The sequence below is a fragment of the Ceratosolen solmsi genome, unplaced genomic scaffold (assembly GCF_000503995.2).
Source record: "Ceratosolen solmsi marchali unplaced genomic scaffold, CerSol_1.0 scaffold23, whole genome shotgun sequence".
In the NCBI taxonomy this organism is placed as follows: Eukaryota; Metazoa; Arthropoda; class Insecta; order Hymenoptera; family Agaonidae; genus Ceratosolen; species Ceratosolen solmsi.
The window spans coordinates 3612718-3640408 of record NW_011948430.1 but is presented as its reverse complement, the minus strand read 5'-3'; the positions used below and the strand labels follow the sequence as shown (position 1 = coordinate 3640408).

Genomic DNA, 27691 nt, shown 5'->3' with positions numbered 1-27691 from the left:
TAACCAGCATGTATCGACCGCATTAGTCGCTTACAAATTTTTCATTCTTCGCGGCTATACAAATTGACTTATATTAATGTGTGTCTAGCGGGAAAAAGCTGCCGTCGAGCTCGGACATTCTTTTTGGAAAGGTAAAGTGTTAGGCCTGGGCGTTGGCCAATATTCCGTGTATTAAGCTGAGTATCGAAGTAGACAATTGACGAGAGTGTAACGAAAATAGCAACGCGTGAAGAATCACAAAGTTCTTTCTCTCTCTCTCTCTTTCTCTCGGCACGTCAGAGACTTAAATATCACGGCTGCAACGGCGGCTGCGGTGGCTTTAAATCTGGACATTTAAATGCATGTGGGTACATGCGCATTAGCTGACCTCGCATATACGCTCGATTACGTAATTTTTAGGATGACATTCCTGCACGATGACGTGCTTTATTGTCCTTGATTAATTTATCATATTTCTTCTCATTGACATGAAAATGCATGAGAAACAATCAAAAAGACTAGCGAATTTTTTCCTAAAGAATCACCTAATGAATACCTTTCCAGAGATTTTGAGAGCTTCTTCAGGAATTCGGATTCATTCGTAGTCGGTGTCTTATTATAGCCATCAAGTGCTAACATCTTGTATGCATAATCTTGTATTTCTTATAGGGAGGGATTTGGTGAAAAAACTTATGTAGCTATATTCACTTTACGTTGGATGTTTATTGTCTACCGACATTATTGCTGCGCGCATTAAAATTTAATTGCCACGTAGCTGAGCATTAAACACAAAATATTAAAATAGTATAGCAACGTTATATATTTGTCAAATTTCCCGCGTGAACCCACAAAGTTCCTTTTTATCGATTCCTCTATTTTACATTACTTATTTCACACGATATCTTGCGTGATTTTTAACTGATATTTATAGTTAAATGTGTGAGAATAAGCGAATCATAAACCATTTTCAGTTGCACATACGCATATCGAACATTACAGTATTCGACTTGAATGTTTCTCCCTAATACCAATAAGTCCTTCATTTTCTATTAAATTAAAGTCCAAAAAAGTACACTTGGTACTTAGTACTGGGTATTTCAAAGCGAGTGAGGCAGGACTCAAAATAAGCGCTTTAAATGAACGAATCAAGCAACAACAAGCGACGGTAAAACGAGTAAATCGTAGGATGACTAGGGGGCAGCGTCCGCCTATTTTCGTGGCGTTAATTCGGGCGGGCGAGCGCCCGTGTGGAGAATGCAGGATGCCGGACAGGACATCCTTTCACGCTCAGGACCCCCGTTCTTTCTCGCAATATCGATTGCATGAAGCGAGTTTACGTGGTTACGCACCGGGGCTCTGGCTTCCGTCTGCCCCCCCCCCAATCCCTCCTCCTAAATATACCTACGCCCTCGTACGTACGTGCAAATATAGATTGGATATTCCTGTGACAGGACGGATCCTCTCATTCTGATCTTATCGTTTGTCGTCCAATCAAGACCATATGATACCTGCATTGTCAAACAATCATAGCTGGGGAACTTTTATTACCACAGAAAATATGAACATCTGCTCTGGTTCAATGCAGTTACTATTATAGGGATTAGTGTAGCAGAAGTTTGAAAACTATTGATTGCGATAAATCAAAATTCCGCGAATGAATTACCTTTTGTGAAGATTAAGAGTAAAATTTTGCTGTTAAACTGTTGCGTGCATTTGTGCGCATCAATAGATTTACATTAAGCTGGAGCATAATTTTTGTTGTTTATTAAATCGGTCAATGCTGTTTATTCAATTTTTTTTTATTCTATTATTTATTCTGTTGTTTGTTCTCACGTCAAATTTTATAATCCAAAAACTTAGTGATATGCTTAAGAATAGAGAGTGGAAGCTATACTTCGAGAAAAATATGAATGAAAATTCGTAGTTTTACAAAGAATCAACGGTATTGTAATTATTCATATAAGCAAATTTCCGATTTATACTATGACCCCGCATGACATTTTACAAGATATTCTCCAAAAGAAAATAAAGTTCCAAAACAATATAATGAAAAAATCAATTTAGCTGAAAAATTGAATTGATATCTCCGTCCGATAAAGACTAAACAAACTTTTTTCTTTTTAATTATAATTATCTTTATAACAAGAAAGAAAAAAAAATATTCTAAGCATAAGTCACTATCTAAATGCTCGATGATATCGCAAAATAGATTTGCTTTTATTATTACAATTATTTATTATTGACATATTATAAGCTTGTAATTTTATCGTATACAAAACAATATTACTTTTTAATAAAATTTAAGATACTTTCGTAAGAATATTTGCTTCGGTTAAGATTAGATTTACTTGTTTTGAATGCACGTAATCTTAGCCGAAATAAAAATATCTTATTATTCTCATAAATATTGATACCGATTTGGTAAATTTATTCTGAATGTTAATACTGCACAGGTTTCGGAGATAATATATATATAAATGATAATTGAAACAAATACAGCCACCTTTGTGTTCAATTAGTATAAGTACAAATGAAAGTTGGTATATGTATATATGGAAGAAAGTCAATCGCATTGTTACAATACAATAAGCGCAATGAATAAATATGTATTATATACAATACATTAAACTTGATTTAAGCAATCGGAAACATTAATAATTTAACAGTACGCTGTTGTGCTAATTCACAAACTTCAATACCGCTTGACACAGTATTTAATACAATTGAGAACCAACAAACCCTTTTCTCATTTTTATTAAGAATAGAACAAGACTGTGAAACTTTAGTGAAACTTTGTGTCTTTTCGTCTGCTTAAACAGCAAGTAATTCAGCCGACTCGATCCTCTTCGCCACAAATTCACTTCTATTCCCTTGAAAATTAATTGAATAAATTGATCGAAAAATTTAGAGTTGCGCAGTGAGTACGTAAGAACTGTTCCAATGAGACGTATAATTCAAGCTCGTGCATTCAGGTGATACCTAGTTTGCCTGACTCGCCTGATTTTCACTTATCCCCATGTGCGGGCGTAGTGTACAATGAAAGTTCTGCTCAGCAAGGAACAAGAGCAGACGACCGAGCGACTTTCAAAGAAAAATCAATCCGCCTAGTCGGGGACGGAAGAGACAAAAGTTCGTAGCGCTCGAGCGACGCGTAAAGAGGGTTAAAGTATTGACTCCGTCCACGTGAGTCCTTTATTTGCAAGGGATGTATAATAGCCTCGATGAGCGTAGCGTTCAGATTTCTCCAGATTTTTATACAAGAGTCTACAAGAACCATTAGTTCCGTTTACAATAAATATAAAACTGGATAGAGTGCGTTTTCAATTCAGGTTTTAATCAACCGATGGCTTAAATTAATTTTATAAATTATTAATTCGCCTATTTAATTAATTTTAATAGGCGTTTTTAATTTACAATCGCTGTGAAAATGTTGATGTAATGTACGTTATTTGCACTTACTATGAGTTGAAATGAAGTCAAAATAATGGCCGGTAAATGTGCACTAATGAAAACAGAAACGCTATCGACGTCGGAAAAGGCTATGTCTGCTATCTTTGGAATAGCACTTGGTATAACAATTTTTATTGACTTCCCCTGAAAAAGGATAACCATAAGCGAAGAGTAGTATTCTATCGGACAGTTTGGACGGTATTAGAAAAAAAAAAAGAAAAAAATGTTCTACTTAAGCTTATTACGCTTTTCTAATTTATAAATTTCTTATTCCAAGGCCATAATTTATAAATAAAAATAAGAGAAAAAAATACTCGTAAAATCTAGCAGCGCTCCAGGTAATAAAAGTTAATAAATGAAATTTTAAAGTGTGCGAATTAGTACATTGGGCAAAAATAAGACAAAAATATAATAATAAAATCTCTACGAATTGCCATTTAAATTAGAGTGTCGAGAAAAATTGAACCGTCGGAAGTAAAATCCCTTGTGTCTTTGCAAAAATAAACAGAGCTGCAGAGTTCGCCAATCAATGCAGCTGCTGACTGCACTTGGAGTAAGTGTTGCGGCAATCTTATAAAGGTCGCATTGTAGATGCCTTTACTTGATCCAAGAGTAGCAGTGCGACATTTAGAGAAATGTCCTACGTGACGTTGAAATGGCCAAAAATATGTAGGTTAGTCGAGTCGTATTTTCTGGCTGACTTTTTAGAGATCCATGAAATGATCGGCACTTTGATCGAATTGAATATCGTATATTTTAATAACCGAGATCTACAAATTCACTATTCCTATGTATGAAAATTACATTAAATTTTAATTAACGGGCTCTAAAAATTATTACATTTTCATTTAAATCTTATTTTAATAATAATAATAAGGATAGATTTTGTGAAATATCTTATTCCCAACGTAATATGTTATTTGATATTATCCTACATACGCTAAAATAATTTGAATTTTGAAAAATTATTTACGCTCTGAATTAATAGTATTAAATATAAAGTAATTTCAAATTAATCGTAAGTAATACAAGTAATACGAAATAAATGTTTCGATACACTTTTTTATTATTGTGTTTAAAGGATTGCGATTGCAGATGAAAGTACCTAAATATTCTCAAGTTAAAATAATGACATTGTATTATTTATTCATGCATTTATAATGCTTATTTGAAAATAATTTTCAAAGTACTAAGATATTATGTTCAATGAACGTTAAATTTAAAAATGGATTATATTTTTTGTAGAGTTTTCTATCATTCTATCTCAAAATCTGTACATAAGTGTATAGGTTTATAACCAGCGTATAAGCGTATAACTATAAATAAACTCTTGTTCAGCTTTCTTGAAATCATTAAAAGATCAATGTTGAACTTGAAGCATCAGCTGTAATGTCATTGCGTAACAACTATTACATATTCAGAAAGCTACGAGATAACGTAAACTTATGAATGGGATCAATTGTAACAATATATAATACACGGATTAAATATTGACTGAGTTCTTATCAAATGCAAACGCGTCTATAAAACGATAAGACGGAAAATAAACTTTTGTTTTATCGACGTACCTGTGAGTATTCCTAAATTCTTGGGCAAAGATTTTAAAAGCAATATTACGAAGTTTCTTTAATTTCAAAATCATTTAATTTAAAAATTCATAAAAAATTCTTAGACGATAAAATTATTTATATATATATATATATATATATTTATTTACTTATTTCAGAATATAAATATTTTGTATTCAATCGATATTAATGTCTCAATTACAATAATAATAGTATAATAATAGAATAAACATTTTTAGAAAAATAGGAAGAAAAAAATGGAAAAAATTTTTAAATTAAAAAGAATTCTTCATTTTCATTTCTCTTCCATATCTATAATATATTATGCAACATTTGCCAGAAGAAAAAAATAATAAATGAAAATTTTTCATTATAGGGTGACTTGAGCACATTTTTCTTACGGGCCGCAAGAGCCGGACATCTCCAAAGAGTACTCGAGTACCTCGATATGGGGGTCGATATCAACGCCTCGAACGCGGTAAGTGCAAAGATAATTATTTTAATTGTTGAGTGAGCCGCAGGGCGACCCTAAAGACAAAATCTGGAGACAAGGGAACGAGGCCTAACTTTCGGTCTACTCTGTCCTTTGCAACACATAGTTTGTAATGCGGGCGATACGAGGGTGTCACAGGAAGTATTCGGATGAATAGTGCCCGAAGGGCTGAAAGGGGCTTCCAGGATTCACCTCGGCGTTTCTTTATGCATCACTCGACTCCCTTTTACGCTACATGATACTTCGGTTATCACTTTCTGGCTTTTATTCATAGGCACATATGCCTGAGTGCGCGCGCCAACCCACACACGCGTTGTCCCTTTTACTCACCTAACCCTACCTCCTTCTTCATTCTTTCCGAGACTGAAAGCTCATCGTCTTATTGAACGCGAAGGGAGAGCCTAATGAGAATTTTAAATGATTTAAGACATTTTATCATATCTTTCCAATTTCGCGGTTTTTATAACTTAATTACATTACTTGCGATAATAAAGTTCAATTATCGTCTTTAATGATTTCTACCTTATTAAATTATAAGTACAAAGCTTTATTTTTACAATTACTATTGTTTTGTATATTTGCACTTTTTATCTTATAAACAAATGACAAATATATTAACAGTAGTAGAAGTTAATTAAACATTATTTTTATTAAAATTAACGTATATTAGTAAATTATTAATGTATCTATTAACAATTATGTTTATATATGTCACAGTTCAGTTTAGGATTCATTTTTTAAGAGCAAACGGTACGACTGTACTTTTTTTTTATATTACAATTCATTAATTTTAATTAATAAAAAGAAATAAAGTAATATTAATTAAATTTTCGGGTTTTATTAATATAAAGTATGTAAAACATTCATAGCAGCGTTTAACATTTTTATTATTTTTCAATTTAATATTTTATTGATATTTTTTCAGAATATATTGATTATATAAATATTCTTGTATAAAATTTAATTCAAAGGCATAAAACAATAAGGAAATATATCAATATAAATAATATTTTATATATTTAACAGAAATTTTCACATTATTGCTAAAAAATATTAAAAAATTTATAGATAATGTTTGGTACAATTTAATTTTGAAATACAAAAGTGTATACAATGTACATTTTTACATCAAATTGTACATAGAATTTATGGTTTTGAAAGTAATAAAAAGGAATGCTGTATAAATGATCTAATTGTGAAATAAAATGAAAGACTAATAAGCCTAAAATTGACTAGTGGCTATTTTTCCAGATTACAGATGAAATTGTTTACATTGTAACGTATAAATCTTGCATTTGAAAAAGATTCGATTGTAATGATTGTAATAAACAATTTAAATTTAAATCACTTGTACCATAATATATTAAAAATAAATGTATTTGATATCCACACATTTTATTATTGAATGCTTACGAATCCCAATGGTTATTTGATTATTTAGAGTAATTATGTCGTTTTTCCTAAAACTTTAGAAATATATTATATATATATATATACGTGTGTGTGTATGTGTGTGTATATACGTGGGTTTTGTGTGTGTGTGTGTGTGTGTGTGTGGGTGTGTAATTAATATTTGAACTAATCTAGAAAGCTTATAATTGATTAGAAATCATAGTAAATTAAAGTTAATTGTTAAAAAATAGAATTTTAAAAATTCGAAACTTAAAATATATTGTTGCACCTGATTAACTTCTATTAATTCAAAATCAAAATGAACCTATTTTTAACGAAAGTCATTTTAATTAAGAATTAATTACGATTCATTTGCAATATTATTTGCTAAGAAAATCTTATTTTTGCAGTACATATTTTTATGGAATATCTGAAAGAATTTCTTTGAATTTCTTTTTAGAATGGACTAAATGCCTTACACTTGGCGGCGAAAGATGGTCACTTGGAAATTGTAAAAGAACTACTCACGCGTGGAGCAATCGTCGATGCCGCGACAAAAAAGGGAAATACCGCACTACACATCGCCTCTCTTGGTAAGTTTAATCGAGAGTACCTTACCTTAATATCACAGATTCCACATACTTTTCTAATTTCATTCTATGCGAGGAAGATTATTAGAATTTTGTCGATTTTAGTAATTTTTGCATTTGTACCTTTTTTCTTTTTTTTTTCTTTGCTTAAAAGTAATGTTTATTATCGATTATGTTAATTGAGTAAAAATAAATGTAAATATTCAACTATGGAAATGTGAAATATTAAAAAGGAAAAGCAACGGTAGCTCATATAGGCTTTTTTAAAACGTGTTTATGTTAAATTGAGATTCGAATTACGAGTCAATTATATCTTCAATTAGATGCTAAATGCCATACGATTAAGAATTCATTATTGTTAATTTAAATAATTAAGATTGCTAATTACCACTTGCTATTCGTACAATTTATGATTCCAAACGTATTTTTTAACGGAATAAATAAATTTTACATTACTAAATAACAAAACCTCATGTATTATGCATATGGAGTTCTGAAATTAAGCATATCTACTTTATTTACTTAGTAATAATTTATTGACGTCGTTTGTGTATTTCAGCTGGCCAAGAGGAAGTTGTGCAGCTATTGGTTCAAAGCGGTGCATCAGTTAATGCACAATCTCAAAACGGGTTTACAACATTATATATGGCGGCGCAGGAGAACCATGACTCTGTCGTTAAATTTCTTCTTAACAAAGGAGCTAATCAATCACTCGCCACTGAGGTACTATGCTTCTTTCTACATCGTCCTACGAATAATTACATTTTTGTTTTTCTATATACGTACACAATTGTTAAATATAATTAGAATGATGAATTCAATTAGCGCAGTCGGGGATTTGAGGGAAAGGCATAGGTTTTTTACATACATTTAAATATGTAGCTTACACGAGTCTTAATCCACGACGTAATATTAATGCACGTTAATACAAATATTTATTTAATTATTCAAGATGTGTTTTAAATGATGTTATGATTATATACGTTATTGCTTCAATAGACAAAATAATTATCATCATTGGCCATTAAGTTTAGAAATTTAGTATGCATTCAACGTAACGTAGAAATATCTTTTACTTTACATGCAAATGTAATAGAGGCTTATCGATTCAATATTTTTTACTATACGTTTGTTTGTTTACTAACAGTATTAACAGTAAAATTATTTTATATCAATGAATTAGCTACGTCTCTATCTTTTCAATATTCAATGATATATAATGATTGTAAAAGTTTTAAAAAAAAATGTAGATAACAAAGTCCGAATTGATGCAGATTTAGAATAAAATGGAATATTTCAATACTACATGCAGCCACACGATAAACTTTAGAATTTAATGTACATCAATGCATAATTATAACATGTTAGCAAATATAATTAAAAATATGTACAAACTTTTATTTATCAAAGTATTAATATTTACATTTGCATTTCATTCTGTGTCAAATTCAAGAAATTTATCAGTTAATTTAATTTTTGCAGTAGGCACATAATTTTTTTTTTGCTTTTAAATATCATTAAATGGAAATAATCTGGCTTATAGTTTTATGCTTAGGCTTAAGATTTTAATTTAATTTAAGGTTTCTGTTAATACTAATTCAGTAAATATTGATAAATATTCGTTTGTACTGCTATCTTTTTGTACAATTATCGTATAAAAAATAATGTTTAGTCATATTAAATTTAACAAAGTATGTTTGCTTTTTTTTAATTTTTAGGATGGTTTTACTCCGTTAGCTGTAGCAATGCAACAAGGACATGATAAAGTAGTCGCTGTTCTTCTTGAGAATTGTACGAGAGGGAAAATTAAATTACCCGCTTTGCACATAGCCGCAAAAAAAGATGATTGTAAGGCAGCAACCCTACTTCTGCAGGTCTGTAAATAAAATATTACAGTATATATTGGTAAATAAAATGATCGACTAGTTTGTTTATATATATATATATATATATATATATATATTTTGTTAAAATGTTCTATTAAAATATTCATACATAACGAATTTTTATTTATATATATATATATATATATATATATATAAACACACACACACACACACACACACACACACACACACACACACACACACACAGAGACAGACAGACAGATACGCATATGCATATATATAAATATGTAATGTTTATTGAATGATAGAGCGATCACAACGTGGACGTGGTGTCAAAAAGTGGTTTTACGCCTCTTCACATTGCCGCGCATTACGGCAACGAAAGAATTGCTTCGATACTTTGCGATAAGGGAGCAGATGTTAATTTTGTAGCTAGGGTAAGTACACAAGATTTCACTTTCGAATTTCAATACTAGGAAATAAACATCTTCTAATAGGTAGATTATTCAATTTCAGCACAATATTACTCCAATGCACGTAGCAGCTAAATGGGGAAAAATAAAAATGGTAAATTTCCTTATAAGTAAAGGAGCACAAATAGCAGTAAGAACTAGGGACGGGCTTACTCCTCTTCATTGTGCGGCTCGTTCCGGACATCACGAAGTAGTCGATATTCTTGTTGAGAAAGGAGCCCCAATTGGTTCCAAATCGAAAGTACGTACCGATTATTCATCAATAATGCAATATATTTAGCGTATAAGGAATTAATCGAGATGTTGTTTCGTAATAGATTACGAAAAAATCATCAATAAAAAAAGAAAGAAAAAAAATATAATTAAAAATTAACGAACGAAAAATAACTCACAAATGCAATGATAATTTATTTCTGTCACATTGAGAATATTTTAACGAATGTTTAAACGAGACTATTCCTGTATTTTGTTCAAGTTCCAAGCAAATCAATGAAATTCCAGCGTCTCCCGCGATTCACAATCTAAAAATATATATGCAGGCCAATATTGATAATAAGGATTCTTTAAAAACAATTTGATCATACGATTAAATGAACTTGTATTTTCGTCACAGAGTGGCTTGGCACCGTTGCACATGTCAGTACAGGGCGATCACGTCGACGCAACGAGAATCTTACTTTATCATCGAGCTCCGGTTGACGAAGTCACGGTGGATTACCTCACGCCATTGCACGTAGCTGCGCACTGCGGTCACGTTCGCGTGGCCAAATTACTCTTAGATAGAAATGCGGATAAGAATGCAAGAGCTTTGAACGGATTTACGCCTCTTCACATCGCTTGTAAAAAGAATAGATTTAGAATCGTCGAATTATTATTAAAATATAAGGCCAGCATCGAAGCAACCACGGAGGTAAGTGTCGCAGCATCTCATCACCCATTCCGCGTCACACACGCTCGCTTTCATGACGAGAGCTTTCAAAATAAAATCTTTCGTCCCCCGACACCCCGATTACAACAGTACTATCGCTTAACAATTGTGCATTGTCTGTACCATTTAGTCTGGCTTGACGCCTTTGCACGTTGCGAGTTTCATGGGCGGCATGAATATCGTCATATACCTGTTGCAACACGATGCTAATCCCGACATACCGACAGTACGAGGTGAAACACCTTTGCATTTAGCTGCTAGAGCGAATCAGACTGACATTATTAGGATACTCTTGAGGAATGGAGCTCAAGTCGATGCTCATGCCAGGGTAGATGAATTTCATTAATCCCTAATTTCTTTTAATTTCTTTTTTTAATTGTTTTTCCACTCATGCTCGAATAACACGGAATCGTGATTATTAAATGCGCGGTTATTTTTGCCACATAGGAAGAGCAAACGCCGCTTCATATTGCATCGCGTTTGGGTAACGTCGACATTGTCATGCTCTTACTCCAACACGGCGCTACCGTTGATGCAACCACAAACGATTCGTACACATCTCTTCATATAGCCGCGAAGGAAGGTCAAGAAGAGGTAAGCCGCTTTTGTCTTTAATGTCGGATTACAAATTAAGTCGTTTTAGCCACGTGCTAGCACTGAAAATCGATCTATTACGCTGCAGGTGGCGTCGGTATTATTAGAAAATGGCGCTTCGCTTACCGCACCCACCAAGAAAGGGTTCACACCTTTGCACTTAGCTGCTAAATACGGTAATATGAATGTAGCTCGACTTTTGCTGCAGAAGAACGCTCCAATTGACGCCGAAGGAAAGGTAAATTATCTTCGAGGCTCGAAAACCTTCTAAATCCAGGCTACGCTATAATCGCCATTATTTTATGTTTCTACCCGCACAGAACGGCGTGACTCCACTTCATATGGCCGCCTATTACGATCATCAAAACGTGGCGCTACTTCTCCTCGATAAAGGTGCCTCACCGCACGGTATGGCCAAAAACGGCAATACTCCTCTCCACATCGCTGCTTGGAAGAACCAGGTGAGTTCATCGATCAAGGATACGCGGCACTTTAGACTATTATTAGCAATTTCGCGCACTCACCGCTATTAATTTATATCTCTTTAATTCTCTACAGATGGACATTGCCACCACGCTCTTGGAGTACGGTGCAAAAACTAATGTCGAATCTAAAGGTGGCTTCGTGCCCATTCACCTGAGTGCCCTTGAGGGTCACACTGATATGACGACCTTACTAATCGAGCACAAAGGCGATTTGAATCACAAGGCAAAGGTACGTCGACAAAACACAATTCCCATAATCTCTTTCTCACGCTTTCTATTTTATCTTTATATTTATCTTACTGAAAAGTTAGCGCGTATCTATGAACTCGATACTTTTTAGAATGGAATTACGCCAATTCACTTCTGTGCCCAAGAGGATCACGTCAACGTTGCCTCTATTCTCGTTAAAAATGGCTCTCTCATCGATGAAAAAACTAATGTAAGCAAAGAAAATTTGTTATTACATTTATATTGTTATACAGCTTTATTCAACGCACTCCTTATATAAAAGCAATTGTCGTAAGCTCACTATTGTTAAATCAATGCCGGAAGACTCGCGCATAATGAGCAACTTAGGCGCACAGGTGCAAATTCATTTACAATGCATATATAATCGCAGACATAACTGTTGCTGATAACTCCACTGAAAAGTCCCCTTTAAACTACAACAATATATTAATAAATCCCAGCTAATTTCCTCCCGGACTGTTTTACCCCCCCCCCTCCCAAGCGTATTACGTTCATTAAGCTCATTAATAACGAGGCTCCCATTTGTTTGCTCCACTCTCACTTTTCCCGCCTTTTCCTACGCGAAGCTCGTTAGAAAAAAAAAGAAAAAAAATGAAAAAAAGAAAATAGTCGATCCACGGGAATGATAATTCGAAAGTTATGCTGTTTCAATTAAGAGCATAGCGGCTCATTTTGGTCAAGCCGCGATGGTCCGATTCCTATTGAGCTCCGGTGCCTCCGTCGACAGTAGAACCAATGTGGGCTACACGCCTCTGCATCAGGCAGCTCAACAAGGCCACACACAAGTTATAAATCTGTTGCTGGAGAACAAGGCCCAGCCGAACGTCGTCAGCCACGTAAGCACAATTAATCAATTCCTCCGTCTTTCCTCATTTGCTAATCTGTCGAAAATTGCTGCCGCGTCATTTCTATTTCTTTCGGTAATAACGCTGCACTCAATTGATCCGCTGTGTAGTTTCGAATGATGGAAGTATCGTACAACATCTCCAGCGTTTATTAACACGAGAACGCTCTGCTGTAAATTTTCGCCACTTTGTGTCTTTACGATTTGTGGAGTAATACCGCGTGCAAAATAATTCTATCGCAAGGTGTTTTAATATGTCTATTAAAAATATAATGTCTTTTGTAATTCGTATAAGAATATATATATATTAGTTTATTTTAAGACGTGGAGTTTTTTTTTTTTTTTTTGCTACATAGTTAAAATCCCTACGATCGCTTCCGTGCAAACTTTTGCTTACCTCAATATTTTCGTTCGGAAAAGTAAATCAGTGTTTTTCAACTTCCAAGAATTCAATTCTTTCCCTGTAATTTAAATACGAATATATTATTCTAATTATAGAACGGCTATACGGCACTAGACATCGGACAAAAACTCGGCTACATAAGTGTTGTCGAAACGTTAAAAGTCGTAACGGAGACTGTCATCACAACAACCCACACAATCAACATCGAGGAGAAATACAAAGTTCAAGTACCAGAGTATATGCAAGAGGCATTTATGAGCGACAGCGAGGAAGAGGGCGGCAAGTTTCTCTTTTATTTATTTTTTTTTTTTGTTGCATGAATGCAAATGAATTAATTGCTAAATGCTTTTGTCGGTCGTACGCCATGCACAAGTCTATTATCTTCGTTTATTCCAGTCGCTTATCGTTTATCGGGTCTCACAAGCATAATATTTAATTGGCAAGGATTTTCAAATTTAAGTCCTACTTTATTTCTTACTTTTAGCAATAAAATAGTAGAGATTGGTATAGAGATATCGATAACTCATAATTATTACACTTTTATGAAAAAGGCATTTTAACATTATTCGCATGCTTTTTAATGTTACTGCATGCCGAGTACTTAATAATTCCCACTTGAAATTGAATGTTAATATTCTTGATATTCTTTTGTTATCTCCTTATTACTCTTCTGTATTTATTTGTATATTTATTTTAATTACAACGTACGCTCCCGTCCTAGTGATACAAAAAAATTTCATCAGTTTGCCCTCCCTATAATATTAGCCTTTCAAGTATTTTAAAGATACATTGAGAGCAGAAAACTATCTTACCTTAGTTAAATTTGCGAAGAAAAATTGACGATATATAAAAGCCACAACCACTTACACACACACACACACACACACACACACACACACACACACACACACACACACACATAACATAAGTTAAGAAATATTTAGTATCTTACGAGTATTTTTTTAATTTATTCTTGAAGTATTTTCATAGCGAGATTTCATTCTTAGATTTAGTATTCATTACGTTCGACAATATTTTTTCAGTTGCTTGTTATTATTGCGTACGTGTTTGCATATTTTTGGCAAGAGCATGTTCTTAGCGGATTTTCACTCGGTTGCTACATTCAGATAAGAGAGAGAGAGAGAGAGAGAGAGAGAGAGAGAGAGCATTAATTATCCATTCAATAGACCGATGTTTTAGATTTTTACCGATGTAAAAATAAATTCGTATTTTAATTAGAAATATTGAAATTAGCAACCAGGTGAATGCAGAGCTTTGAAGCAACGATAATGTCAATGTTGAGCAGTTTAAAATAAACGCTTGTAACAAACAATAAAAGAATGTAAAACTTTTTGGGGTATTGATGAAAAATAACCTTCCTGGGTGACGTGCGGCATATAGGTGGTGATGAGTTCAGCGTGGCAACCATGAATGTGTACGGGAAACCGCCTCACGCGCAACACGTGTACCTCCCTTCCTACTACCAGGGCCAAATGACCTACACTCGTAAGTTGTCTGTCATGTCTCGCACATTCTTCTTCTTCTTCTTCTTCTTTTACGTTCTCCATTATTCTCACACTTAAGTTTACTTTTTTTGATTGATTGGTCACCCGACTACCCTTATACGCATCACTATTTCTTCTGTTATATATGTATTAGATAACATTATCGTCTTTATTTAATTGTATATTTTTCTTTCGTTGTCCATTCTATTATGATGATATGATTTTTGATAAATTTAGTATATCTCATTCATTCATTGCATGTATATATATATATTATTTATTTACTTATTTATAAAAGAAATCAATGGAAAAAAAAAAAATATATATATATATGAATACGTATATGTATATACATATATGTATATGTATATGTATGTATATATTTATTTATTTACTTATTTATTATAGAAATCAATTAAGTATTACGAACGTTACAGGTTTTACAAATTTATATCGCACAATACTTTGTTGCTTTAATTTGCTCTGATATTATTAATTTTTTTAACTTATAGCTCACTCCTCTATTCTGTACTATAATTATTAAGGAATACATCATATTATTTTAAGATACATTTTCACATTTCCTCATCACATTACTAGACATAATTGTTTTATTTTTTATTCCAAACGAAATAAAATTTTTTCTCAATTACAATACTCAATAGGTAGTACTATATTGTGAGATTAATTTCGTAGATGGATCATAACACGAAGTGATAATGTAATTGATTTATCGTTCAAAATACGTATTAATTATTTTATTTTATTGCCTATGTCATACTTAAAAATAAACAGATTCATCAGCTAATCAAAATAGAATACACAAATTTCATAGAATTCATTATTTAAATCTAATGTGTCTATTAAATCAAAAAGAAAACTATCCGAGTGTTCCTTTAATAATACTTTTGGATATATAAACACACAAATGTGAGCAATATGTAGTAAAAAATATTTGCATAACAGTAGTCGATGTTATCCGAAAATATATCGCAATCCAAATTTATGCGATTTTCGATGGATAGTGAAAAGAAAATATAAGACAGCGAGCCCGTGCATCATTAACGAATTAGAAAGAAGAAGATCGATGCATGTGAACCAAATAAAGGAAAATAAATAATAAATAATCGAGTGTACGCGCGAGCTTCGAGTGGGCTGGTAATATATAACGATTATGAAGTAGTCAATTTGCTTTTGACCTTAGGGCGTGCGATGCTTACATAGGTAAGCGACGATATATCGCGAACGATTGGGAATTGTTCGGAAGACCACGAGGCGCGTGCGCGCGCACGCGCGCGGTTGTGTGTTACGTGTAATTCAATGTTAGCGCAGCATTAGATAATTGGTGCGGAAGGAATGTGCTTCCCAAGAAAAGGAAATAAAAAACAATCGAAAATGGTTTCGCATTTGCGGCACTCGCGTTCTATTTTCAAGAGTGATACGATCCCGGGCATTATCCTGCCCGAGGCTCTTTAATCCACATCGTCAAACTTTTTGTCATCGTTATTCTTTTCACTCCCCTTCCGTCTCTCTCTCTCTCTCTCTCTCTCTCTCTCTCTCTCTCCCTCTCACTATTTACTTGGCAAAGCAATTAACACATGTAGAATGCTCTGATCGCTCTTCTAAGAATCTTATTACAATCAATTGTCCGCGATTACCCCTCCTCTCACACTTTTCACGCTAATAAGACCGGGGCTGATCTACAGTTTGGCCTTTCCCCCATAAAATCGATTTTAAATATCAGCGTAGTTTATTACAAAAAAGTGCTCTCCATGCCCGTAGGTCTCATCGGCGTCTATAATTAAAGACACAATTTGGAAAGAGCCAATGCTGAATGTACGTGTCGTGAATTAGTCGCCACACACGAAGAAACGTCGCGATCCTGGTTCTCATCTCGTATCATCGAGTACATTTATTAGCGCCGCTCGCTTATGCGACTCTATTTCGCGGTCTCCACTTCCTCCTCGTGTCTTTGACAATACCCCGGGCGCGAAAAGGCTGCTACATCCCATCTAATTCATCAACTTTCATTACTCCTTCACTCCCCCCACCCGCCCCATCCACAACCTCTAACCCCGAATCATCCGCACTGGTTAGCTTTTAAGTGCTGCCCAGCTCAAAATGCGCTTCCTACTTACGGCTCGCTATTGAATTTCGCGGAAGACCGGCGGCGGGTCCCATAAAGGCATTTGTCAATGCTCAACGTCGTCGACATTACTGGCGCACGCTACTTTAGCACTTGGTTACATCGTTGCGACGTACGTAATACACCGGATTAAATGGGATAGCAATAAAATGAGAACGCAAACGCAAATAAATAAACGCCACGAGTTTCTGAATGTGCATTATTCTATTGTTTCTCCTTTTTGTTTTTTTTTCTTCTTTCGAATCGGGAGTCTCGTAGATAAATACGATATAAAGCGAAAATAAACTTATTGTTCCACAATATTACGACGTGAGTAACGGCAAATTATGTATCGAGGTAGCGGCCGCAATTAAAAGCTCGCGCGATAAGCCAAATGGCTTTTACTCTTTATTACGAATCGAACTCGAGATTCGGCGAAGGAAGCTCTTGGAACAGCGAGTTTGTGAGCTGTTGTCGAGCCACGGCACATCGTCAACGATGATCTTCCCGCTCTGAAAAAGCACGTGCGGTCCCCCTCACCCACCCCTCCCGCACACACGCTAGCACACACAGGCACGCACGGGCGCACACCGTCCCGGCCTGTCATCCTCCTCGAATTCCTCAGCTGCCACCTCCACCTCCCCCTACGGCTACCTGTTACGCAAGTGGCGTGCACTCAGCCTTGTTCCATGGGTCTCGTTTTGCGCGACGTGGCTCAGTTAGCCATACGTTGGCTGCAAGCCAAAACCAACGCTCCATACCACGAAAATACTCGTATTTATGTAACGCAGCTCGAGGCGGGCGGGGGCGCTCTAGTCTATTTTTTTCTTTCTCTTCATTCTCCTTCCCTCGCCGGTCACCACCTCCACCCCTCCCCTCCCGCCATCTATCAATCGATCTTCGTTCATTGTGTACTTACGTGTGGAGCGATCGATTGGCGCGGGCAAACCTACGAGCGAAAAGCACACAATAAGCTTGAGACGGGCGCTCGCGAGTCGCCGATAACGATCCGGTTTTGCTCGTAAAGTGCGCTATCGGACTTCGCATAAAGTCGAGCGTTAATGAGCCCGCGCGTCGTAAAAAGCCCGATTTCCATTTCCACCGCGGCCGCGATCCATCCCCCGCTGTCCGCTTGCTCGGGCTTAAATAACATACGAGTGATCGAGAGAGAGAGAGAGAGAGAGAGAGAGAAGCGAGCGCGGGAAGGTTGTGTGTTTCTATTATAAAATTGGTGATTCAACGGACGCACGCCGACATTTCTAGTCGAATCGCGCTACCGAATCGATCGTGTTATCGAGAGTCGCTGTTCCTGCCCTTCCCGTCGCTTCTTACCTTGTCGCAGGCATGCGGGAGGCAACCAGAGAATACTAGTAGTGATCGTTGCCCTTCGACCCCGCTTTTCCTCTCGCGAGTGCGGCGTTACGTAAAGGAGTCGCGGGTGTGCATGTAAATAAGTCGAGAGGAGAAAAAGAAAACGGATAGACACCTCGAGTATCCTTAGGAAGTAAACAAGCCGCGTTGTGTAATCGCTTCAGCATCTGTCCGATGCGCTGCGGAGGCTGCCAAGGACGAAGACCGATCCGCGAGTGTCCGAGCGGTTCTTGGCGCGATGGCGTCGAGGCAACCGGAGGTGCGCCAGCGCAAGAAAAAGAGCAAGAGTCCCAAGGACGAAGCCAAGGGCCTCGTACCCAAGGATAACAGGGGCAGTAAGATGGCATGCTGCGGGTGTGCGCGCAACAGGAACAGCGACGTGCCCAGTAGGTTTCGCCATAAATAAAACAACAGCGAGCGCACTTGTCGCTCTCTCGCTACGTAAGAGCAATACTTGGCAGCGCCCGTGAGCCAAAGTTCAAGTTCGGCTGCTAATCTTGTCGCTCTTGTCACGCGCCACTTCTCCACCCGACGCCCCTAATTAGTCACGCTTTGCGAGAAAAGTCGTTGAAGGGAGGCAAGGGTGATTGAGAGGTTGAGACGAATCGCGAGAGTCAATTTTGTCATATCCGCGGATAAGTTTCCGCGTCGATTTTATTAATTAGCATTGGGCGAGTCCGTCCGTGGCGGATTTGGGTCGTGCGCAATCCACGATGCAGAAAGAAGCGCCGATGAGCGAATCTCGGATGCCAAATGCAAGTGCGGTACTTCCTTATGGCGCGACGTGCGCGGCATTAGCGCCGATAAAATTTTCACGAGCTGATTAGGGAACTGATGTCATCGCACAATAGATTACTCGGCAATGCGCCGTTTTATTTTGCCGAGGATTTTTCGCGACCCCTTGACGTGCGACGCTTCGCCGATATTTCCTTGCTAATTCTAATGATGAAGCTGCTGATTAATGGCGCGCGTCACGTACTGATTTCTATAATAACAATAAAATCATTGCCATTTTACAGGAAACTGTGAACGTGATCAAATAATTTTTATTATGCGTTAATTAAGAGTAAAGTCAAATGAATCTAAGGAATTTGGTAAGCACGTTTAAGTAATAAGTGCTTAAATGACTTGAGGCAATCGTTTGACCAATCCTCAGGCGAATTTCATTTGCCTAATTGTGATGATAGCGTATTAGATAAGTTTTTCCTTGGCTGATTTGATTTCATTCATTTTAGTCGATCGAATTTCGGTCATTTTATCGCTATTTCGAAAACGCCTATTTCTCTGATTGGTGACAAACTTACTAAGAGGAACTACATTGAAATTTAAAGGAATTATTATGAAAATAAAAGTCTTTTTATTCATTTATCCGCGTTGCGAAGAATTTCGCATGAAGTGCATTAAAAGCAGCACAAAAATAAATAGGAAGTAATGACACTAAAAATATTTCACTGAATACAATAGTGAAGTATATTCATTTTCTAAATAGATCAAATGGTAATTACTGTTATTAATGAAAAGGCAAAATGAACTCTGACATGTCTTTAAATTGTATAAAAATAAACATTGTAATTTTATTCATTAAATACTTCATACAAAATCTTATATTTCGAAAATAAATTTTTTTATTTTTTAACGTTAATTACGAATAAATATAAGGTCAGTTGAAATGCTCACATTGTAGAGTGTCAATTAAGGTAAGACTAATAATTTACATTCTCTCTCGTTATAATAAGAAATTTTTAGATATTTTCACGAATTGTTTTAATGGTGAATTATATTAAAGCTATTACTGATAAGAATTGCATTTAATTAAAATAAACATAAATGTTACAATGGCTGGTACAAAGCTGAACATAATATGCTGCATTTTAAATATTTATCAAATTGGATTAGCAATAAAAAAAATATATTACAAACCATAAACATCTGAAACAATTTCATATACAACAATTCAAACGTATAAAATATAGGTTATTAGCTTTTATCTCTTGGATAATTTTTCGTTAAGTTAAAACAAATCAAAGCACCCGTTGGTAATTAATTTTTCATTCACGAGAAATTGATTTCCCTGACGTTACTACGCCCATTCTCCGTAATAAAGCCTTGGCCGTGAATTTGTCCCTGACTATTTCCTTAGGAATAAAAAAAAGTAGACGCATCATGGTTGAGCGAATATACGAACGGAATATAAACAATTCGTGGTTTTGGATTTATGCACGCCAGAGCGCACCCCTAAGGCGTGTCTAATAAATCTGGGTGTCGATGTCCTCATGGCATTAATGTTTCCACGGGCACGAGGCCGGAGTCCATCGCGGAACAAAGTGTCAAAAATATCTTCAAGGATAATCATCGGAGATTGGGCGTGTGCTTAAAAATAGATCTATTCTGCCGGCATAGCTTATCGAGAGAGAGAGAGAGAGAGAGAGAGAGAGAGAGAGAGAGCGGGGGGAACTTCTCGATGGCCTAATGAAGGTCTCGTGAGATGCAGAGCAGCTTAACGCTAATTCGATTAAAGCCGCTCGAGATCTCAAAAATAACCAATAGAAGCCGATGGTACAACCCCGAATTATTCGAATCTCTCTTTATCGGTCTGCTCTGCTTTACGTTCGAGGATGATTACCTCGGGATTCTGAGTACTTTCACTTGTATGTATAGGTTAACATGAGTTCAGGCACTTGATTAAAAATACACCATAAAGTTCGATGTGCAGCGCATGTGGCTTATCGCCAGACTTTTTCACTCAGCACTTGACTTTGCGCGAATTGTGCTACGATAATCGTGTCGCGTCAATGCAGGCCAACAACGTGCAAAGCGCGAAAGAAAACACCTGCGGATACTCGCGGAAAAGCACGCTCAATCACAATGTTTACTCCTGGTTTCTTGTGTCGCGTTGTGGTCTACCACCACTGTTGCCACTCGGAATATCGAGTTCGAGTTTGCTTTTTATAGATTAATTGATACCCGAAGGTTCTTTGGTTATTACGTTGTCGACTTTATAGCCCATCGATGAGCTGGAATTCTTATCATCTATTATTAATGATTTAAATGTTCGGCAATATCGCAACTCTCCAACTCCCTTTTCTCGGCCAAAAATGCTACTCTATTTATAGCACATTTTTAAGGGAAAAATACGGCTTCTAGAACAGTGCGAATAATCAAATTGACACGATAAGGGTTTATAGATTTTATTTAATTTTCTTTGCTTTTTTTAATTATTATTTCGAACGATTCAATTATTATTGGTTGCATTATTATACATCCGATAGATTTCTTGCGTTATGTTAAAATGCAATCAGCAAATCAATAATGCCAAGCGTATATTACGAATTTTAATTGAGACACAAATTATCTTACATTAGTATGGATAGGCAAAATCACAATTAAAACTATCTTATTTGTTAAAATCGACTCGCATTGTAATAAACATAACTTATTTCGGATATTGAATTTCCATTTACTTTACGTGGTAATGAATTTTCAATTTACTCCATTCACAGGCGAAGATCCAATGCTCAATGATCTACAGCAGTATCAATATATGACGGGCGACGACATGAAATCCATGGGCGATGATTCGATGAGAGTCAACGTAACCGACGATGAAAGAGATAATCGACACTCCGGAGGTAAGGCACTTTGAAAAATAAAACAATTGACTCGACAAATATTAATGACTTTGTAGGACTTGCAGGAGCTTTAATTATCACGGGCTTACCTTCCGTTTGTAAAATGTAAACTGCATTTAATTTTTGATTGTTGTTAAATTATTTGATTTCTAGCACCTACTATAACCGAAATGATAACCAAAGAAAGCTATAATCGACAAAATGCAACGAAACCAGACAACATTGATATCAACAGACATCCAGTTCACGTTGGGTAAGTTATTTGAAAATCAATACACATTTAATGTTTTCTCAACTTGAAATATTCAAAAAAGAATGTTTTTTTTTTTAAAGAAAAAATTATTGCGTCATATTATATTATCTAGAGCTGTATCTATAAAATATGCTTAAAAGTAAAGTCTGAAAGAATAATTATAATAATGTATAAATTATATTCACATAAAATACCTTATATGCTTCAATAAAAACTAAATTCACAATTCGTATATTTAATTGTAGTAGTAATAACAACCTTTGATAACATAATAAATAATTTATACGCTCAATCAAATATGGGCATGATACCAATATTCTATGAGAGCATAACTTTAAAAGTATCATCAAATCAATTTGTTAACAACATGAAAATATAGCATATACCAAGTATATTGAATTGCCCAAGTTTGTTGAGAAGTAATTACTTCAAAATAAAATGCCATTTACATAAATGTACCAAGCCCATAATAAGTAATAATGAGTTTTTAAAATAAGCGATTGATTGGCTTTTATTAAAACAATAATGTTGTGTATTATAGTACGTATGGCATTGGTGTATGTATTGATGAAAGATTGCTTGCTATTATTAACAAACTTAGTCTTATGTAAATCTTACGATAGTAATATTAACAAAGTTTGGTAAAGGAATTTTCAAGTATAATCTTTCTAGTAGGTTGAAATCGCAGAGTAATACTCCTATTCTCAAGTCGAGCGTTTTATACTTAAAAGAAATTCTTAAAAAATGCTAGTTTTTTAAGGACACTATCTGCACATTCTTTTAGATTGCTTATTGAAATTATTGAGTGATATATCGAGTGATCCTTTCTCTCTCGCATGATTCTATTTAACATCCTTATTAGTTAGTCGAAATCAATAGATATTGAAAAGAATAAAAATAATTATATTATATATATATACATGTTTATAGATAAAAAAAAGTATTATTTTTATGCGAGTGAAACATATATTCTTTCTCGACGTCTATGTATCGGAATAGAAGATTACGTAACATAGAAAAATTTGTACTTCTAAAGCTCACAATTTGCGGTCTAAAGATTTTTTTTTATCATTGACATTAGAAAAGGTTTAAAGCAATTCATTTTTTGATGCTGCTATTTTATTCTTAACGAAAACATAATATTTCTCATTGTAGTGTTGAAAGCCCTTTAAAACTTGGTACAATTTCGTTGTCACTCTAAACGACGTCAGAGGGGCGGGGGGAGGGGGCTAACGCGTTTTCCTGGTCTTGTTCATTCGGTAGTATTTATTGACTTATTGTTTTCACGCAACTTCATTATCACCATATTCACATTGCTCATCATTCATTGTTTTTTAGTAGCACATAGAGTTTGTTCCTCACAATGTATAATAATACTAAGTAATAACACGTTTTATAAAATATAAATAAAAAGAAATTAAAACAACACCATATATCTATACATTCTGCACGAAGTTGAAAAAAAAAACAACAACAACAACAACAACAACAACAACGATAAATATATAAGTAAATAAAGAAAGTAAGCATGAACACGGTTAGAGCTACCATCGATAATCACACGCAGGTTCTGTTCTGAAATTAGTGCGTCACTAGAGTTCTTAAATACGTCACTGGCTGCCCTCGGTATCGTGCCAAAAGGACAAGGAATGTGGAGGGACAGGTACACCTACCGTTTTTTATACTACTTCTTTTTTTTTTTTTTTTTTTTTTCTTTTTACAAAAAATATATGATTACAATTTCTTAAATTTGGTAAAGTACCATCAATTTAAAATGAGTAAGGCCCTTTAATATCTAATAAAAATATTTAACTATTGTCTAATAAGCTACGCTTACGCTCTTATTAAAACCTAATTTTTACACTAATTCTCAGTTATGTGTATATTTCTTCGTATATTTCTTATATTTTATCTTTTCAAATTAATTTTTCAATTCACTAAAAACAATATCTATTATAATTTTTTTATTCCTCGTAGTTCACATACCATTTTCGTATTTCAACTAATTGTAAAGACTTTTGGAAGAATCAATGCCGTTGATTTTCGTAACATGCCGATATAAAATGTATCGTCGATATTACATTTATTGTTTGTCCGTATTCTGTAAACTAGCTAGACATATTTGTTTTTCAATCGATGCTAAACGTCTTCTTAAAATTTAAAAATATCAATAGTCTTGAATTTGTGAGTTTCTCATTAAGTAAAAAAATTATCGATCCAAGAAAATTTTAAATTAATTAGTTGTAAAATATGAGAATTATATTTAATCGGCGACCCTGTTATCTCAATTTCATATCAATTTTAGTTTTGCCAATTAGTCAATTCTACATGCCCAATTATTGTGTGCTCTCTTGTGCCCATCGTCCGTGTATTGTAAATGAAACAAAATTATCTGTTCTGTGTATTGTTTAAAGTCTATATCGTTTTTATTTTATAGCCATTAGCTTTCAATTTTATTTTCCCTGAATGTAACGACAGAATTTTAGCCGTGAGAGAAGCGTAATTAGAGTGACTTTATTCGTCTGAGATCATGCACAGTGTGAATGGATTTCTGCATCGTAAGTTTCTATACTATAATACATAATGATTATTGAGTCTTGCAATTTTTAAATTGTCTTGTGAGTATTATGAGTTATGTGACTGCGCAGAAAGAATTCCTGAATTCGTATAATTGCAACAATTATTAACAGTGCGCTTAAAATTGCATTGAGAACTAATAAAATAAAAGAAAAATAAAAAATAAAAAAATTTTTAAAATCTTTTGACTTTGTAATTTGCTTGTTTGGGCTGAAAGAAGAGCCTCTAGTTAAAATTTCATAAATAATGAGAGATAATAAATAAAGCCTTTCATCTTTCATCATTTCATACCTAGAGAACGATAAGCTAATACTAACGCGTGTTTTATTTTGTTTCCGATTCTTTCTGTTATTTTATTTGCGCTACTCGCAGAATCCCATCATGGAGAAAGTAAGTGAAGTCTTCTTGAAAGTTAGCTTTTTGCAACTTTTTACTGTTTCGCTATTTGTACATATTTTTTATGCAAACGTTATTGTTTCACTTGAACACATTACATTTTCACAGCTTTAACATGTTACCGTATTTAGCTGCAGAATTATTCACACCACTTTACCCTTATAATTTTTTCCCTCTAGTGTTATTACACTAGTTTCGTTTGGAATTGAATATATTAAAGCTCGGCTTGTCAAAAATTATGCACCTAATACCGGTTAAAGTAGATATGTACTATAATTTACGCTAAACGTGGGCCATAAAATTTAATGAATATGTTTGGAGAGGCCTATTCTTCAATTTTATGTATAATTTAAAATATTTCTAGCTGAGCTACAAACATTAGCAGTAATTATAAACAGTTACACTACATGAACAACTCTGTTGCTTTGGGTAGATGCTAATGTAGATTAAAGTACTTGAAAGGTTTAGTGCATTGCCAGATATATATATATGAATACAGTGAATGCGTATCCTCTTTATTGAATAGAAAAGAAATAGTTTTTCAAATATTAAATGAATGTCAAATTTTCTGCAGAACGTGCTTTGTCCATGTTTTCATTTTTAATTTTATTACAAATATAAGAAGCGCGCGAATGTCAAACAAATTATCGTAAACATTTTCAAAACAGTCAATGTACGTTTGAATGCGCGCTGCTTCTTTATCAAATCTAAGATAAAAGATGAGTCAATAAAATAATTTTAACACGCGTACCAAACAATTGAGGCTGATCATTGGAGTCGACGAAAATTATTCTTATTGACGATTATCTTGAAAGTCACATACACAGTCACATCGACAACAGGCAATCTCCACAAAATATCAACACTGTGCACAGCGATTTAAGTTGCTTCTTTTGGCTCAATATATCGTATCATATCATGGAATCATTGACATCATCACGATCACGCGTCTCTCACAAATGTCTTACATTTACGTCTCATTTGCCAAGGCAGGATAAAGACATTTTGAATTTTTTTATAAATTTATTAATTTATTAATCGTAACGATACACCTCAATGATGGCCACATTTTTTATAAGTTAATTATATGCCATTAAGTGCTGCTAGAGTTATACAAAAACGCCTTCTTTGCTTTACATCGAGCGATATGGAACACGCGTATCACGCTAATTCTGGAACTGAGTTCATTTATATGCAATATGTACGTCCTTGATTTTTCGGAGTGTATGATTAATGATTTGAAAATACAATGAGACGCTTTAGAATGTGTCCCGTTTTGAATTTTACAATTACGAAAAGCATCGCTGCTGAGCTCTTATAAATCTCTGTATACAAATTTTGTTTATAATTACACTGTACACTAAACTGTAAATATAAGCATTGATGAATTAACAGATGCATGCGTACAACTGGTCAGATCATAGGAATTATTCTAACATTGCATTTATGCCAACCAAACAACTGTCTTACACATTTATTGTATTGGCATTTTATATATATATATACTCTAGTGTGCTCGCGTGTGCGAAGGATGCGTTAGAAAACGAACGTTTCGGCAAATTTAATTTGATCCGACAGGTTGTTACGAATGTTCTACAATTTACCTGCAAAGTAAAAATATCCGTATATTATATTACCCGTAAACTTGCCTCTTACAATTCTCAATTATCTATTTGTATACATAATATTTTGTAAACACGTATCACGAAACATAATAAACTGCACTTCCCATTGAGCAATTTATATACAGCAAAAGCACACGCTTTCCGTAAAGTCGATAATTCAAATACCTCTACAATTTCTTTATGTCAATTATGATATTTGCATCTCCGGCGACAGTTAGCTAATTAATGCCCCGACTAACTCGGCCTTTATTTCCGCTTCACGGGCAACAGCTTCCTGGTATCGTTTTTGGTGGACGCGAGAGGTGGGGCGATGCGGGGCTGCCGCCATAGTGGCGTAAGGGTCATAGTACCACCCAGGAAGGCGACGATGCCCATGAGAGTAACCTGCAGATATCTCAAGAGGGACAAGCTAACGAATCCGCCGCCACTTATGGAAGGTGAGGCCTTGGCCAGTCGGATTCTCGAGCTCGGGCCTGTGGACGCGAAGTTTTTGGGGTATGTCATGTCACACATTATTTATTATTATTATATCGTTAGCATATTTTATTGAAGAATTGAGCGCGAAAAGTTTTGCGACGCTGCACCTTTTTCGACCTTCATTTCACAATGTCATTAGAGCAGTGTGTAATTGCATTGGATTAAATTGTATTTGAATCGGAAAAACAGATCGAAACGTATAATGAATGATAACTTTTTAACCTTGATTTTTATGAAGAAGATGAATTTTCAATAATTAATATGGTAGTGCGCTGTATAATGTAAAATTACTAAGTACGAGTCTAAATAATATTTTACTCGGCTTTCAATATATTTCAGAAATGAATTGTAATTATTCAATTATTTTATGTATTCAAAGTTTTTTTTTTTTTTTAATATAATCTGAATTTGCTATTATTATTTAACATTTAATTACAG

General features: G+C 34.6%; 1 protein-coding gene across 1 annotated transcript in view; it reads left to right on the top strand.

Moving 5' to 3' along the window:
• The window catches only part of LOC105364030 (ankyrin-3), an 84016-nt gene that overhangs the window by 27412 nt on the left and 28913 nt on the right, over nucleotides 1-27691 (top strand). Inside the window, exons 2-21 of the mRNA XM_011501871.1 lie at nucleotides 5374-5475; nucleotides 7343-7475; nucleotides 8032-8195; nucleotides 9191-9346; nucleotides 9628-9756; nucleotides 9836-10033; nucleotides 10406-10702; nucleotides 10851-11048; nucleotides 11168-11314; nucleotides 11403-11552; nucleotides 11635-11775; nucleotides 11873-12028; nucleotides 12140-12238; nucleotides 12705-12884; nucleotides 13391-13574; nucleotides 14697-14801; nucleotides 21797-21925; nucleotides 22079-22178; nucleotides 25128-25145; nucleotides 27047-27271. Of these exons, the coding sequence (XP_011500173.1) occupies nucleotides 5374-5475; nucleotides 7343-7475; nucleotides 8032-8195; nucleotides 9191-9346; nucleotides 9628-9756; nucleotides 9836-10033; nucleotides 10406-10702; nucleotides 10851-11048; nucleotides 11168-11314; nucleotides 11403-11552; nucleotides 11635-11775; nucleotides 11873-12028; nucleotides 12140-12238; nucleotides 12705-12884; nucleotides 13391-13574; nucleotides 14697-14801; nucleotides 21797-21925; nucleotides 22079-22178; nucleotides 25128-25145; nucleotides 27047-27271 (3011 nt within the window). The remainder of the gene's footprint in view (nucleotides 1-5373; nucleotides 5476-7342; nucleotides 7476-8031; nucleotides 8196-9190; nucleotides 9347-9627; nucleotides 9757-9835; nucleotides 10034-10405; nucleotides 10703-10850; nucleotides 11049-11167; nucleotides 11315-11402; nucleotides 11553-11634; nucleotides 11776-11872; nucleotides 12029-12139; nucleotides 12239-12704; nucleotides 12885-13390; nucleotides 13575-14696; nucleotides 14802-21796; nucleotides 21926-22078; nucleotides 22179-25127; nucleotides 25146-27046; nucleotides 27272-27691) is intronic.